General features: G+C 40.5%; 1 protein-coding gene across 1 annotated transcript; it reads left to right on the top strand.

The window, feature by feature from the left end:
- Window positions 1–355: 355 nt before the first annotated feature.
- On the top strand, window positions 356–15,012 carry stam2 (signal transducing adaptor molecule (SH3 domain and ITAM motif) 2). Its single transcript, XM_070914294.1, has 14 exons — window positions 356–487; window positions 2,179–2,263; window positions 2,508–2,583; window positions 3,818–3,913; window positions 4,167–4,313; window positions 7,276–7,342; window positions 7,779–7,977; window positions 9,011–9,105; window positions 9,275–9,357; window positions 9,451–9,538; window positions 9,658–9,712; window positions 9,976–10,123; window positions 12,050–12,216; window positions 12,345–15,012. Exons 1-14 carry the CDS (start codon window positions 448–450, stop codon window positions 12,532–12,534), a joined length of 1,536 nt encoding a protein of 511 aa, XP_070770395.1. The 5' UTR covers window positions 356–447; the 3' UTR covers window positions 12,535–15,012.
- The last annotated feature ends 561 nt before the right edge of the window (window positions 15,013–15,573 follow it).

Raw genomic sequence — 15,573 nt, 5'->3', positions numbered from 1 at the left:
ACTTTAAAAATATAGTCAAATGTAATGTGCTGGGGAAGAACCATGGAAAGAACCAGTAGATTTGTGACTGTGCTGGAGATTATGAAAAATGTTCCTCTTTTCCCCACTAGATGTCAGTGTTTCACTAGTCTCCTTTGAGTGTGACCAGAGGTAACTCAAGTACCAAATATTGTGTGGAATATTTTTAAGAATTTATGTCGACGTGCTGTACTTTCAGTAATTAAAACAATATATAAATAAACGTATTAAACATATTAGAATTTACTTTGCCCACTGCATTCCGGCGTTTAAAAATACTGTTCAGGCATTATCCAAGGCAGCCAGGTTTCCGGAAGAGCAACTGGTTCGAGATTAATGGACAAGGAAGAGATATTTGTTTAGGTTTAGTCTGGAGAACACACATACTTGTTTTTCGTCAAATAGTCTGGCTCTTTTTAAATCGTTAATATGCCTTTGTTTGCCCAAAACCCATTTGACCAAGATGTTGGTAAGTGAAGTGCTGTTTGTTCGGTGTTTTCAGTTGTCAGAGCTAGCTAACGATAGGGCCAACAACACTTGACGCTAACATTAGCTTAGTTAGCTTGAGTTCTTTAGTTCGTTGTAGCGTTGTAAGTTTAGTCACCTCTGCCAGTTTTGGTAACAACAACATCCACAAGTCTCAGCCACTTTGTTAGTGTGTAGCTGACTGGTTGTCAACAACTTCCGTTAAGTTTATCTATCAGTTAATTTGCTAAGATAGGCGAGTGCTTGGTAACTAACTTTGAGTCTGATTCATATACACCGTGACTGGCTAATGTCGGTTACAAGATCACCTGATCCTAAAATCAGTTCATATTTGTTATATAGTTCAAATATTTGTAAATGTGTCATGTAACAGTAGGATTACAGTAACAGTCAACGATTATTTAAAATCTCCATCTATTGTTTTTTTTTTCGATTAGTATAATCGACTTGTCCATAAAATGCTCGTAAATAGTGAAAAATGCCCTTCGCACTTTCTTTGAACAGTCCAAAACCCCGAAAATATTCTGTTTACAACCAAGTAATATATATTTTTGCCTTTCACTTTCACAACGATTAGTCAAATATCTAAATGAAAGCTGAAATTATTGGTCGATTAAAGGATGAATCAGTTGATGGAAAATGAATCAGCGCCTGGTTTGATCATAAATAAATCGTTGAAGGACGATATTCTCTAGTTCCAATTCTCAGTTGTGAGGATTTGATGTTTTTCTTTGCCCTTATGTGATAGTCGAGTGCGTATCAATTTAAAGATGTCATATTGGACTTTAGGCATTTGTGATGGGCGTTTTTCAATATTTTGTGACATTTTCCTGATCAAATAATTAGTTGAGAAAATAATCTGCATATTAGTGGATAATGATTATAAGTTAGTTAGTTAGTTTAATCTTTTTTTTTCTTTGAATCAACTAATCGCTTCAGATCTAGTTAAAACTTTGATTATTATGTGTTAGCTGGGTTGATTTGTGTTGTATATATGTATTTTCTCATAGTCGTTTTATGTAAAATTTCATGCAAACTTCCCAGGTCACCATCCTTATCTGTCCATGCAACACCACCAGACAGTAGTGCTCTGTTATACTTAACTGGCTCTCTGAATGTTGTATAGTCAGGAACAGGAGTCTCATGACAGAGTTTACTATGAGTTGGAAATGTGCATTTGAGTGATTTCCTGCTAACATATTACAAAGCAGCAGTGGGTCACCTCACCCAGCATAGACTGCCTCCACTTACCATCATAAGAATGAATACACTTTTATAAAATATCAATGAGTCTGGCTATTAGCTTTTGCTATTGTTTGTCACCTACTAAACTGGTTATGAGTTAAAATGCTTCAAGATTTGGATGGCTTACCATCTTGACTAAACAGTTCAATGGAAACCCTGCAAGTTCACACAATAAAACAGCATAAAATGTGAAGTTTAGTTGGCTTATAGGACTCTTCCAAGGCTTTTTTCAACTTTAGGCTTTGGTACAACATTAACCATTTCCAAAATGTGTCAGCTCAACGCTTGTTATTCATAATGCTAACACTTGCACACTGGGCCATGTCTACCCATGACTACATTATGTCTGAAGACAAGCAGCCGTGATGCCAGTGAAGATATTTTCACACTGGACCATGTTAACTGTATCCCTGTTTGACATATTTCCAGAGAAGGCAACCAATGAAAACAACACGACAGATGACTGGGGGCTCATTATGGACATCTGTGATAAGATTGGAACAACAGCCAATGGGTAAGCTGGGAAATGGCATTCATTCATTTGAATAATAAGAGGTCATTAGCATTTGAGCATCACTTTGGTTCAAATAGCTTGTACATTACGTTTGTATGAGACTTTGAATTTGAAAATAGTCTACACTAGACATCACCAGGGCCTGTGCAGGAGCACCTCTAGTGCACTGTGTTGTTTAGCAATTATTGTACTGGCAATTAATTATATTATTATATTATATATATTCCTTTCTCTTCTGTTTCAGGCCAAAGGACAGCTTGAGATCCATTATGAAGAGAGTCAACCACAAAGTGCCTCATGTTGCCATGCAGGCCCTTAATGTGAGTTTGTTGCTCTGCTTTCATTCCCCCAAATTTACACACATCTTGGAAGGACCCGCCAGGGCCGGCTCTGGGCATAGGCGAACTAGGCAGTCGCCTAGGGCGCCACCTGCCGGAGGGGGCGCCGCTCGGCTGTTGTTATTAATGTTATATTGTTTGCCGTGTATGCGCGCGCGGGGGGTGGGGGGCAAAATCATAATCTCGCCTAGGGCACCAAAATGGCTAGGTCCGGCACTGGGACACGCCATCAAGTAATCTACTGCTCGTGACATTTACTCTTCCCCAGCAGACAGTATAACTGTGTCACATCCACATTACAGCCTTCATCAGTAAAAGCATTCATTTATTTTTCTACTTTTGCCAATTAAAAAAAAGACAGTGTCAAATAACATGCCCAAATTTATGAAAATGCACTCATCAAAAGGTAACCAAGATGAAAGTTAATGATCTTCCAAAGCTTAAAAATATTGTAATTACAAAACAAACTGATTTCAAAGTGCTTACAAATTTAGTTACAAATTTAATGAAGAGAACAACAACCTCAAAATATCACTCAGTCAGGGCCAAAACGTCATGCTCATATGCAAATCGTGTTGCCCAAAATGGAAATAACCAATAGGCAGCTACAGTACAGTACCATGGTTATCCCAAACATACTGGGTGTTTTTCTTCATATGTTTGTACCAGATGTTTAGAATAACCATTTAAAATCCAAAGTATACAAAGTATTCTCTTGAATAACAGAACAAAAGAGACATGTAGTTCAGGAGATTTGGGCAGGGCCAAACTCTTCTGTCCCGTTTGGGTGTGAGAAGTAAGTGTTCACCATTGGAATTTAGCTTCAGTTGAGCTGTAATTGATCTAATACTTTTATTGTTAAAGCCACACAGGAAAGTGGGATATTTCATAATGGTAGGATTTAACTCAGATGAGCAATGTGAGAGCTGTTTCTCTGTCCCTGTCTGAGTCATCATGAGCAAATACTGTCACATGGCCTGCTCTATATTTAGATCTCCGCGTCCACTCATTCAGATAATTAAAGCCCTATTGTCATCGAATCCATTTATAATTACAAAAGCTATTAATATGTACTTTCAATAATTCAGTAACATGAGTGGTCCTCAGAAAATCCTCTTTCTTGGTTGAATTACATAGAAAAATCCTCCTTTTTTGCAATAATTCAATATATACCCGCTGTTTAATCTCATTTTTACCATTCCCATTTCTTTTGCAGTTGCTGGGTGCTTGTGTGTCAAACTGCGGCAAAATATTCCACTTGGAAATCTGCTCAAGGGAGTTTGCCAGTGAAGTACGGAGTGTGCTGAGCAGGGTATGTAAACTTGTCCATGTGTTTTCTCACTATTCCTGTTTTATAACCATGTTTGTTTGTCATCTCTTTGTACACTCTTGACCAGTGTCGTTCTCACACATGTACTCCCTCACAATCTGAAGAAGGTTAACTGAAATGCCTCAGACAGAATCATAGCTATGTTCCTACAACCATCTAGTCCTTAACAGTGTTAGAGCACTGTTATTGGGAAGCCGTGAGACAACACAGCTGTTTGTTTGCATGTCCTCTGCAGGCCCATCCTAAGGTGTGTGAAAAGCTAAAGGCTCTTCTGGTGGAGTGGACCGAAGACTTCCAGAAGGATCCACAACTCAGCCTGATCGCCGCCACCATCAAGTCTCTGAAAGACGAGGGCATCAGCTTCCCCTCCGCATCCTCACAGGTATGTTGACATTCAGAATGTGACTGTGTGATTTTTAGAGAACGTACACAAAGCAAGGCGCAAATCAAATGCTATCTTGCCTTCATCGGGGTGGTATCACATCAACAATGAAATTCATAGTATTTATTAAAGAAATCCACTGAAGTTTACAAAAATGTCTTCAAATCTGGTCCCTCATTTAACCTTCACGAGCGCCCAGTTTTTGAAATCCAAGGTGCCTACCTCCCTTGCACACAAAAATAACACCTTAACATACACGCCTCCAGTGATTACCCATTTTGTGAAGCAAATTAGTATTCACGGTAAGCTGTCATTATTTAGTCCACCTTCTCCTAGAAGGAATAAAGCTTATTCCGTCTGCCAGTTTCACCATGATATCAGCTAGCTGTTATCTTACAAAAAAGAACAACAGTTTGGTCGCTTTCCAAAGTGGCTGTTGGCAAGGAAAACCTTTCAGCTACAGCCAGATTCAGCAGCATTTTGGTGTCCAGCTGCATCTTAACATCTTGCATGTTTTGACTAGAGTATCATTCAGCCGATGTAATATGTTAGCAGCTCTCTTTCACGGCACCTCTAATTACAGTTTCAGCCCGTCGACCACAATAACAAAGTAAGGGTGTGTGTGGAGGCTTTTTGTCCAGCCAGACGCTGTGGTTATGGCTGCGGTCTCGCTGCAGACCAGTGTGATGCCAGTGGGAAGGTTCGGGTTGGGTGGAGCTCTTACTCTTACAGTGGGATTTCCTCTTCACATATTTCACACAATTCTGTGGATATGTGTGTTTAGGTCCCAGGATCAGGACTGTCTTTATGGTGGTTGTGAACAGAGCTGTTCTCCTCTTGTTCCTGTTCTGTGTTTGATGTCTGTGTGATTTGTTGTATAATAACCTTATCTGTGTTCAGGGTTGAAGTGGACTTTGCTCTCAGGTTGTCGTAAAAGCAGCTGACCTACATCTGTGGTTGTAGACTCTCTGTGGCTGACGGTTTTTGATGTGTGTTTATTGAGGGCTTTGCTTCTTTAGACGAATGATCATGAGTTTGTCACTCCACTTTCATCTTTGTTTTTCTCATATGTCAAGTCAAATTACAGTAAACTAAACACATTTGATAGCATGCAGAAACACAGTTTACCACTTACTTCAAAGCAAATACTAAACAAATGTATACAGTGAGAGCAGGTTCTGATGCAAGGGGAGACATGGTCTCTCATGGGGTTCATGGTCAAAATAATATATACTCAGTGGGTACACCTGTAAAATCTAATGCAATCCAATATAACAGCTTGGCCATACGTTTACCATAAAACATATCTCAATATAATGCAGTCCAGTCCAACACCGCTGCAAGCTACAACCTCAATGATCAGCATATAGTTCAATTAATACCTCTCTGACAGTATCGATCAAAACTGAACCTTATTATCTTTGCAAAGGTAGAATTTATAGCTGCACTGTTGAATTGGAATGCATTAGATTTTACAGGCGTATCTAATAAAGTGACCACTGAGTTTATATCAATCTGGACGATACCAGACAGAAATGTACAACTGATTTTACCCATTTTCTCTCTCATCCTCACTTTGTTGCCACTGGCTGGTGGCGTGCTGCATATTATTATGTTATGGGAAGGGCTGGGAAACCTGCTTTAATAGAGAGCAGGTGGCACATGAGGCAGTGGATATGACATTTAATCTCTATCATCTGATGAGCAAACAGCAGCAGGTAGTGTCACTCAAGCTGTGGCAGTGCTTCCTAACGTTTACCTTTTAGCTATCGTGCTCAACTTAATGTCATGTAGGTAGCCACACTTTATCAAGCCGTGTGAAACAAATTACTTTTCCAGTCCCTGTTGCTGACCTCTCTGTTGGTACACATTGCATTTTGTTTTCTTGCTGGTTAAAGTCGGCACAAGCAGCATGGGCAGTCAGGCACAAACTGGCACTCTGCTGGTCGCCAGCTTTTAGAGTGCACCTATAGACCACATTGCTTTAAATTGTTTTTACACTAAAATGTTGAATAGTATCTGTGTATATATTCTACCTTTTACACAGTATTTGCTATGTGTATGAAATAATTTACATTTCCTTTGATTCATGTTTATTCCCATGTAAACCATATCAGTATAGTATTATGTATATATATTTTAGTTTTTAAGTAAATGAATTTGTACAAATAAGTATAAAGTTACTTTACAAGCCTGACACTTGCTTCCCCGTACTTGTTACCTGTAGCCATACCTCTTCGTCCAATGTAATATAAAAGTGTGTGTGCTTTCCGGTGCTCTGTAATGCACTGATTATTACCAGTGAGCTTAAGGCATTTGCACTCTTAAACATACAATAAATATTGAGTCATATCTGGAGGAGATTCTGCATTCGCTCAGATATTTGTTGTTCTGAAATACTTTCAAAATATTGCATCCTACAACCTGTAAATCTGCTCCTGGATGTTAGATTTTCCTTATTCTGCATGTGGAAAAGAGACATTGGACCAGCCTCTGTAATACATGCTGTTTCACCAAATGCCAGTCTTAAGCATTAGTTCACCCGCTGTGAATACGTAGGTGTAAAGAGTTGTTGTTTGGCTCTGGCAACAACGTCCAGTTGACCTGTTTTGTCCACTTTGAGCTCATTGCCATGTCTGAGCGCTGCTTTAGGTAACCTTAGACAAAAGATAATGAGACTGCTGTGTGGAGGCTTTCTGTCTGAAGGCAATAGCCACATCTCTGACCAACAGCTAGTACTCAATGTGACCTGTAGGTGGCATTACAGTCACTGGAAATCCATTTTTTTCACTTCTAGTCTCTGTGCTACACTCTCACTCCCTCCTGTATGTATATGTACACACACACACGCACACGCACACGCACACACACACACACACACACACACACACACACACACACACACACACAGACACAAACAGACACAAACAGACATGACCTTATCTTTCTATATTGACCACAGGGGTCCACCACAAAGGTCAGCACACCTGCTGTGGGCAAAGCATCGGACGATGACAACCTGGCAAAAGGTAAAGTGAGACGCCATCATTCAGCTCTACACACGCCTTTATCTTCATTAGTGCCCTTCATCTGTTGTTTTAAGCATCATTTTCTACAACAGATACATATTTTACAACTACTGTACTTTATGTTTAAGGCTTATTATTATCAGTTTGTCTAATATTCTCAGAGAAATACTCCTTTTTATAAGGAGAAAAAGAGTTGAAATTGATTATTGACTGGATTTTATGTTTCCATGCATCAAAAGATTGTTTTCTTCCCTGCATTATTGATTATTTTCATGTTATATTTAAGCAGTCTTCTGAGAGCTGTTTGTATTCTGTTTAAAATAAATAAATAAATAAAATGAATCCTGTGCCTGCGCCAACATCCTCCTCTCCTTTCCACTTCTCGTCTGTTCTCTGTGTTCTCTCTTCTTCCCTTCCAAACCTCCACCTCTCCCAGCCATCGAGCTGTCCTTGCAGGAGCAGAAGCAGCAGACGGAGACACGGCCCCTGACCATGACCTCTGACCCCCCAAACTACAGCAACGGTGGCGGGGGGCAAGAGGCCCGGAAAGTGCGTGCGCTTTACGACTTCGAAGCGGCTGAAGATAATGAGCTGACCTTCAAAACTGGTGAACTTATTCTGGTTTTGGATGACAGGTAATGTTTCATAACACGTCCGATCAATCAGCTCTGCTTTATCTTCAAAGTACCAATTTTTGTGCTCTGCCTTTGGTGTTGCAGACTCCCTGATCAGTTTTGTTCAAAGCAGTGATATTCTCAGAGTATGTAATGCAGGAAAGCATCATTTTATAGATTTGTCAACTACACACAGTCTAATACAACACCTGTGCAATAAATCCTACACACTTATAATGTCCCAGCGTTTGTTGACAGTGAGTCAAAGAGGCATCCAGAAGTCTGATGTAGCACATTCAGTGGGAGACTCATTCCTCCCAAATGTACAACAGAGCGCCACAGGAAATCATTCCTGCCTGTGGCCGTCAAACTGTTCAACTCCTCCCTCTGAGTGTCAGACAGACTGGAAAGCTGGACCTACTTCACCTGTTCATATACTACCTGATTATTTCTTCTTTATTCTTTCTTTTTTTGTCAGTGCAATACATATATATTAATATGCAACAGTGCAATACATACAAATAATCTCACAGACTTTTTAATATAGAATATATTTGCACGTCTGTGCTTGGTTTAATTACGTCCAGTATTTGAACCTGCAAAGGGATGCAGTTAAATTAAGCTCGTATAGTGAGCATAGAACATATAGTATATAGTGTTTTTAGAGTGAAAAAAGCAAACAGCTGTTTTGCTGTAAAATATAAAGTATTAAATTGTGCTTTTCTTTGATCGAAAAAGCTGCTTCATTTTATTCAACCTTCCTGGTTTGCATTCTAAATTTTCTCCAAATAATGTAGATTTATGTCAATCTTAATAGCGGGGCAAAGTCTGTTCCACAAATAAAGTAAGGAACACACCGGAAGACGTAAAATCCTCTGTATGACCCATTTAGCAGCCGGTTCTTTGCATCTCAGTAGAGGACACCATGAGTTGAGGATTCATTTTAGTCCAACATTTTTATACTGTGATGGCTCTGACTGGTCTGAAACTCAATATGGCTCACTCTCATGCTCATGCATTGATGTTTTTCCTTGTTTCCTGATTTTGTTTATAGCGATCCAAACTGGTGGAAAGGAGAGAACCACAGAGGAGTTGGGCTTTTTCCTTCCAACTTTGTTACAACCAATCTGAATGCTGAGCCAGAGACAGGTTGGTCATTCTATTGAATCTGAAAGTGAACATTGTAGCCCCTTCAGCTGCACTTTCTCTGGTTTTTCTGGTTTAAGGTTTGTACCTTTTTTTAGGAAGCTCACCAGCCCTTCAGCTATTAGAGCAAATTAGTTTCAGAACTAATTGAACTCAACTTTTTCCTCCACAGTGGCTTATGTTGAAAAGACAACCAGTCCTGAAGAGACAACCCTGGAAACCAAAGTTGAGCCTGAGCCTGTCTTCATTGACGAGGTACTACATTTCCTCAGCGCACGCACATTTATATACACAAATCACGTCTCAATCAAACTACCAACCCAAACCTGCTCTCTCTTTTTTCTGCAGGGGAAGATGGACAGAACACTGGCACTGCTGCAGAATGCAGATCCTGCAGATCCGGCTCCTGACTCCCCAGAGCTGATCCAGCTGGAGGGTATATACGTTAATGCTGGTGTAAATCGAGTTGCTCTGCCAGTGACAACTGTAGTCAGTTACATTGTTGTTTTCTAACTCTGTTTCTGTTTCCCTCCCTAACTGTAAATATCTGAACAGGTTCATGTGAACAGATGAACCCGCTGATTGATGAGAAGCTACAGGAGATTGACAGGTAGTGTGTTATACATGTGAACTTATCTGTCTCAAAATTAGTATTACTGATTCATTAAAGATCCAACTAGGTTTCTGAGATTATCTGACATCCATCAGCAGCTATGAAGCTAAGGATAAAGATGGCAGTGATTGTGCCTTAGCTGTCAAGACTTTGAAAGACGCTGCTTGAGAAGCTCTAGTGGGAAAGTCTGTAGGCCACTTGGACTGTTCTACAAATGGAAAAATATCCGTATCCAAGAAATGTCTCTCTCTATGTTGCAGGAAACACTCAGAGTTGTCGGAGTTGAATGTGAAAGTGCTGGAGGCCCTGGAGCTTTACAACAAGCTCATGAACGAGGCTCCGTTCTACTCGGCCTACTCCAAGATGCAGGCGCAGTATGCACCGACCGGCTCAGCTGCAGCCATGCAGGTCAGAAAGATGCACTAAAGTTGTCCTCCGTGCTGCCCAAAATCTCACTTTAACAATGATCGAATCTCGTTTTAATCTTGTGTTTAGCATTGATACGTAAACATTTACACATTATATGAAACGCATGATGTAAGGAAAGTATTGTTTTGCACTGAAGATCTCCATAGAGTTCACTTTTTCAGTAGCAAGATGAATATGGTTCGAGGGTAATGCGATTGATTCTTGGGAAAGTGTTGTTTCCATGTTAACTGAACCCGTGAAACTGTAGCTAATTATACAGTATGTCTCTAGTCTAAATGACAGACCACTAATACACATGACGGTGAATTACGGTTGGCAAATGACTGGGCTTAATTTCTCTCTAATATGAATACGTTGAACTCATGTATACTTGGACAACTTCATCTGTCATCTTGTGTCTGTCTTGTGATGCGTGCCGAGTCAATAAAAAGCAGCGCAGAGTCATACATAATTCAAGGATGGATTCAGTCAGGGGTTCACAGTTTGGGACACTAAAGGCTGGATGTTTTCTGTATTAAAGACGAGGTTTGTTTTGACAGACTGCGCGTTGACTAGCGTTGTGCCCACCCACGAGTACCCTGCATAATTTAACATCGACACCTAGTCGACTCTCACTCGTGTCTGTTGAGTCTATTGGATCTTGATATTTTATTTCATGAAGACAACAGAAAACTAATGCAGAGTGAAATCAGTCACATGATTATACCTTGCTATCAGTCTCATATTTTATTTCTGGCATCCTGTACTCGTGTGTGTGTGTTATATTTGGCCAGTGAAGCAGTCGATTTTGTTGCTTCTTCTACTTAGCTTGACATTCAGTCAGCCTTTTTTTTTCCTCCCTGGAGAGTCAGAGGCTGCCTGGGTTTTCTTGGCAGTGGCTGTTTTCTCTGTAGTGATTGATGCCACTGTCTCTCCCCTGAGATTTAGAAAAATGTCCACTTGGCCGGGCAGGCCCACACCGGAGTGCAGCTCGTTCTATTTTGTTTGCTTGTTTGTTTTTTGCCCTTCATCTTTTTTTTTTTTTTTTTTTTGTAGTACTGAAAAACTCCCTACCAGGTTTTTATTGATGACAAGGATTTTGTTTTACATAAGTACCTAGAAATGTAAAATCCTGACACTATACTATCATGTTTTATATAATCTTCTACAACAGCTTGTTTATATCTTTGGTGCTGGTGCTCTTCCTCATAATTTGAATAAAGTGTGAAAAATAACGCATTAACACTATCTGACTTACTGGAATAGTCTGCACTTTATCATCCAACATCGACTGCATGTTTTTTATATCTCATATTCTCCCAGTAGCCAGACATTTTATTGAGGCCAAACATTCAATGACAGACTTCTCTTTTATTAGTGTTGCTAGGGCCAACCTGGGACACAGAAGGATGATATTACCTTTCTGAGGAAATGGAAAGAAACTCAGAAACAACATCTGAGAGGGCTGAATGAGAACGTTAGAGCTTTTATAATAGTTTAATTAAACATTTGGGAAATGCACTTACTGCTAAAGATTTATACCACTGTCATGCCTGTACGCTAAATATGAAGCTTCAGCCTGCACCATTTGAAATGTCTCTGTTTGAGGTGCAGCATCCTCTAGAGGCTGGCTATTTATATATGTAGTCCTCATTAGAAAACGTATAAACTGTAAGCCATCATGTGGTGTATGTGTGTGTCTATATATATATATGCTGTGTTTTTATCTTTTCCCCAAAAACCCTGATGAAGTGCAGACTTCTTTTCAGCAGGCCAGTTAGTGTTGCCAAGTTATTTTTCACACTTTGTTCCCATGTTACCTGAGCAGTCGACTCTTTCTACATCTTTTAATGAAGAAGAATTGTGATATTAATCGTGCTCTCAGCGCTTGTTAAAGCCGACCTGCACTCTCTCTGCTCTGCTCAGGGCTACCTCGGCCCGGCCGGCTCTCCCTACCTGCCTCCAGCGATGCCCCAGGGTCCTCCCGCACAGCCCTACGCTCTGCCCACCGACCAGCCCGGACCACTGCACTCGCTGCCCCCCAACGCCTCAGCCCCACCCAACAGCCAACCTGCTCAGCCTCCCTACATGAGGTAAGAAAACAGCCCCACCTCTGTAAACAGGACCGATAAGGCTGTCTGAGACACCCCAAATGCAGATAATGACATAAAGGGTCATGTCATGTGACTAATGAAGTGTCACATCTGTATTTTCTTCACAGCAGCGGTATGAACGCTCAGTACATGAACCAAGCTGCTGGAGCTCCTTACCCACCCCAGGCGGGCGTGGCCATGGACATGTCGACCTATCACAACTCCAGCATGCCTCCTGTGTCCTATCCTATGGCTGCTCCACCTCACCAGGCTCCTCATCAGCAGCAGGCGGCATATTATCAGCAGCCTCTGCTGTAAAACTCCAACTGACAGCAGACCTGACATGACTACATACTCCAGATATTTCAGTTTCCAGTGGTGTGTTCATTTGGCTTACCGCGTGTGTGTGTGTGTGTGTGTGCGTGTGTGTGTGCGTGTGCGTGTGTGTGTGTGCGTGTGCGTGTGCGTGTGCGTGTGCAGTAATTGCTTTGGGAACATTCCTTGAGCCATTTTCTGTGCCTGAGAAGCTGAATTGAACACACCCCACGGAGGTTGAAATAACTGAGGTGTGTATCTAACGCAGGTCTGTTGTTCATCTGAGTCAGGACTCTCTCTGTGTGCATGTCCTCCGCTACCGTATGTGAGGCTAAACATGGCGTCAGGGGTTTTCTCCTGTCCTTCACTTCTTTTTCCTGGCTGACAGTGAATGCGGCTCTGGTCTTCACAAACGTCACAGGTCAACACAGGAGAAGAGTTGGGTTTGCCCACCATTACAGGTCCATGTAATGAGCCTAATTCTTAAGAAATTAGCATTGTACAAATCATAGTTCAACATAATGCTATTCCCACACAATGCTATTTCTGAATTGACCCCCTTCAAAGAATTCATGTCTGTTACTGCATCCTCTGAGGTGGTAACTCAGGCCATGTCCACACTAGTGTAGATAATTGTGAAAAAAATGCTTCTTTTTCTTTCCATAGTGGTCATCTATTCACACTACCTTGTCTACATTGTCCATGTAGCAAAAGCAGCAGCAGTCCCCTGCCAGTTTCTACACTGGATGCCTTCAGCTACAGTACTCTTCTGCACTAAAAGTGTTTTGACAGCCCATATAGTCTGATACAAGATCAATGTAATTACATGTGCACGTCAGAATAAAATGGACTAAAATAGCAGCTCTGTATGTAAAACGCGAGTGAAACATGAGCCTTTGCACAGCTGACTTGGACAGCTGTATTGATCAAAACTGAAGCACATCTGTTCTGACAGATGTGTGTGAAACGGATGACTGAAAAACTGCAAGCCGAGAAAAACACAACATTTCCAAAGCGTTCTCCAGAGTAAATACAATTGAAAACAGCAGTCTCATGTTGTAGTTTGGACAGGGAAGACTGAGCTCCAAAATGCTCATGAGGGGGTCATCAGCCTTTGCAGACATGCACGATATGCTGATGTGTTAGCAAGTGTGGATTGAACCCCATTTGACACCTAAATGGCATTTTCAGATTTATCTGCATTAATGTGGTCATGGCCTGAATGGTCTGTTTTAGTTTTTAATGACCATCTGGTTTTTAAGTCTGTAGGTGAATTCGTCTGAAACAGTCTGGACTGGTGTGAGAGCTCGTGTTTCTGCAAAGCCAGCACTTATTCATTTGTCGGATAAGGCGTAGGTGTTCGCTTCAGGACAAAGTGTGCAGTTATTTAAAAGGCAGGCATTTCTTTTTCTTCTTCTTCCTCACCAGCATCCATTACTGTAGCTGATCTGTGTTTTGAACAGAATTCCTGAAGTACAAACTATATTTTCAACTATAAGATATGTATGTTAACAGTTATATTTGTGTAAATGGCTCAAACATTACTCTCCCATAAACTCACTGCCTTGTAATGCATTCTGTGGTTGCATTTGAGATATTTAAGATGACATTTTTTGTGTGTGTATGTGTGCACATATTTGTTTGTTTTTTTGACATACGTATGTACGTATTACGTACGTATGCGTTTGAGGGCTTACCCGTAATAGATTCTTCTTCATTGTAAAGTGACTCTGATTTTCAGAAGGCTCATCAGATTTTAGGGTGAACTGAGAAATGGTTAGTTGGATCTCTTTGTGTGTTTCTTAATCTGATGAAATGCCGCACCTGTTCACGATTATTACATCAGTACCCTCCTGCCTCTCATCTTCATGTGTGGGGTCTCTTCCTTTTAGCGGAACCTGTTAGGAGTCCATGTTTTATGCAAATGCATGATACTGATTTTCATGTCTATGTACTTAAATTTCAAAATTTTCAATGACATTGCCTGTGCTTTGATTTATATATAATGTGTAACATTACATGGTCGGATAATGTGTCATTATTATTCTTACTCTGCTCCTGCTTTTACTTTCATTGTCCAGGCAAAATGTAAATGGAACAAGATTTTCAAAAACTTTCATAGAGTCTACAGTCCTGTTGCAGTAGCTCCGTAGTTATAATTTTAGTCAGAACTTTCCGCATTTCCTTTATGCGCCTCATATTAAAGCCATTGTATATTAGATGTAAAATACCTGGTTTTGGCAGTGACATTGCACCTTAGCTTTGTAAACATTTATTTACCACTGGATGCCTTGTTTTTTCTGTAGAAATCAAAGAATGACACGGACACGACTTCGGCGAGTAACTTCGGTCTCAGAATCTGCTGGATATGTATAATTCTGTATATTTAAAATATTCCAGGAAAAGTTCGTTTATCCAAGATTTTAAAGCTGCTTTTGTAACAGAGCAAACTTATAATATTCTTTGAAATAAAAAAAATGTACCTGTATTGAGGGTGGTCTCTACATACATTTCCCTTTGGATGCCTTCAAGTAATTACATTTATGCAATTAAGAGGAGCATGATTAAAATAGTAACAGTCCTAATTAGCTCTCCCATTCCCTGCACACATCACCACCTGCATGTGATGAACAAGCCAATATGATCATTACCCAGAAGACATGATTTATTCATTGAACTCTGCCTTTTTATAGTTCTGCCCTTTTACTTCTCAAAAAGATGCACCGGGGATCCTCTAAATGCCGGTGTTATTCTGGTGGCAAACTGCAGGTAAAAACTGTTCTCTTTAATTAAATGTTCAAGGACAGACACCACAGGCTGTTCTCCAGGATGCCACCGGGATATGTACACGGTGTAAAGGCTTTCCACAGAGCTGCAGTGGGATTGTCTGAAAACAGCGCAGCTGGTCTGGTGAGGATGACTGGAGATTTTATCATCTGTTGTTTGTCCTAGTTCATTTGCTGAGATAAAACTGGCCTGTTTTATTTTCAAGTAAAGAATGCAGCACTAAATCAGTAGAAAGTGATTGTGTCGGGCCTACAA

This window comes from Enoplosus armatus, chromosome 11, assembly GCF_043641665.1.
Source record: "Enoplosus armatus isolate fEnoArm2 chromosome 11, fEnoArm2.hap1, whole genome shotgun sequence".
In the NCBI taxonomy this organism is placed as follows: Eukaryota; Metazoa; Chordata; class Actinopteri; order Centrarchiformes; family Enoplosidae; genus Enoplosus; species Enoplosus armatus.
This window is presented reverse-complemented; position numbering and strand designations above follow the sequence as displayed.

What these genes read in the sequence shown, in the direction of transcription:
- stam2 (XM_070914294.1), top strand. Translation starts at nt 448, where the DNA reads ATGCCTTTGTTTGCCCAAAACCCATTTGACCAAGATGTTG. An exon ending in CCCATTTGACCAAGATGTTG is followed by an intron (nt 488 to 2,178) that starts GTAAGTGAAGTG and finishes ACATATTTCCAG; the next exon opens with AGAAGGCAACCAATGAAAAC. An exon ending in CGATGACAACCTGGCAAAAG is followed by an intron (nt 7,343 to 7,778) that starts GTAAAGTGAGAC and finishes CACCTCTCCCAG; the next exon opens with CCATCGAGCTGTCCTTGCAG.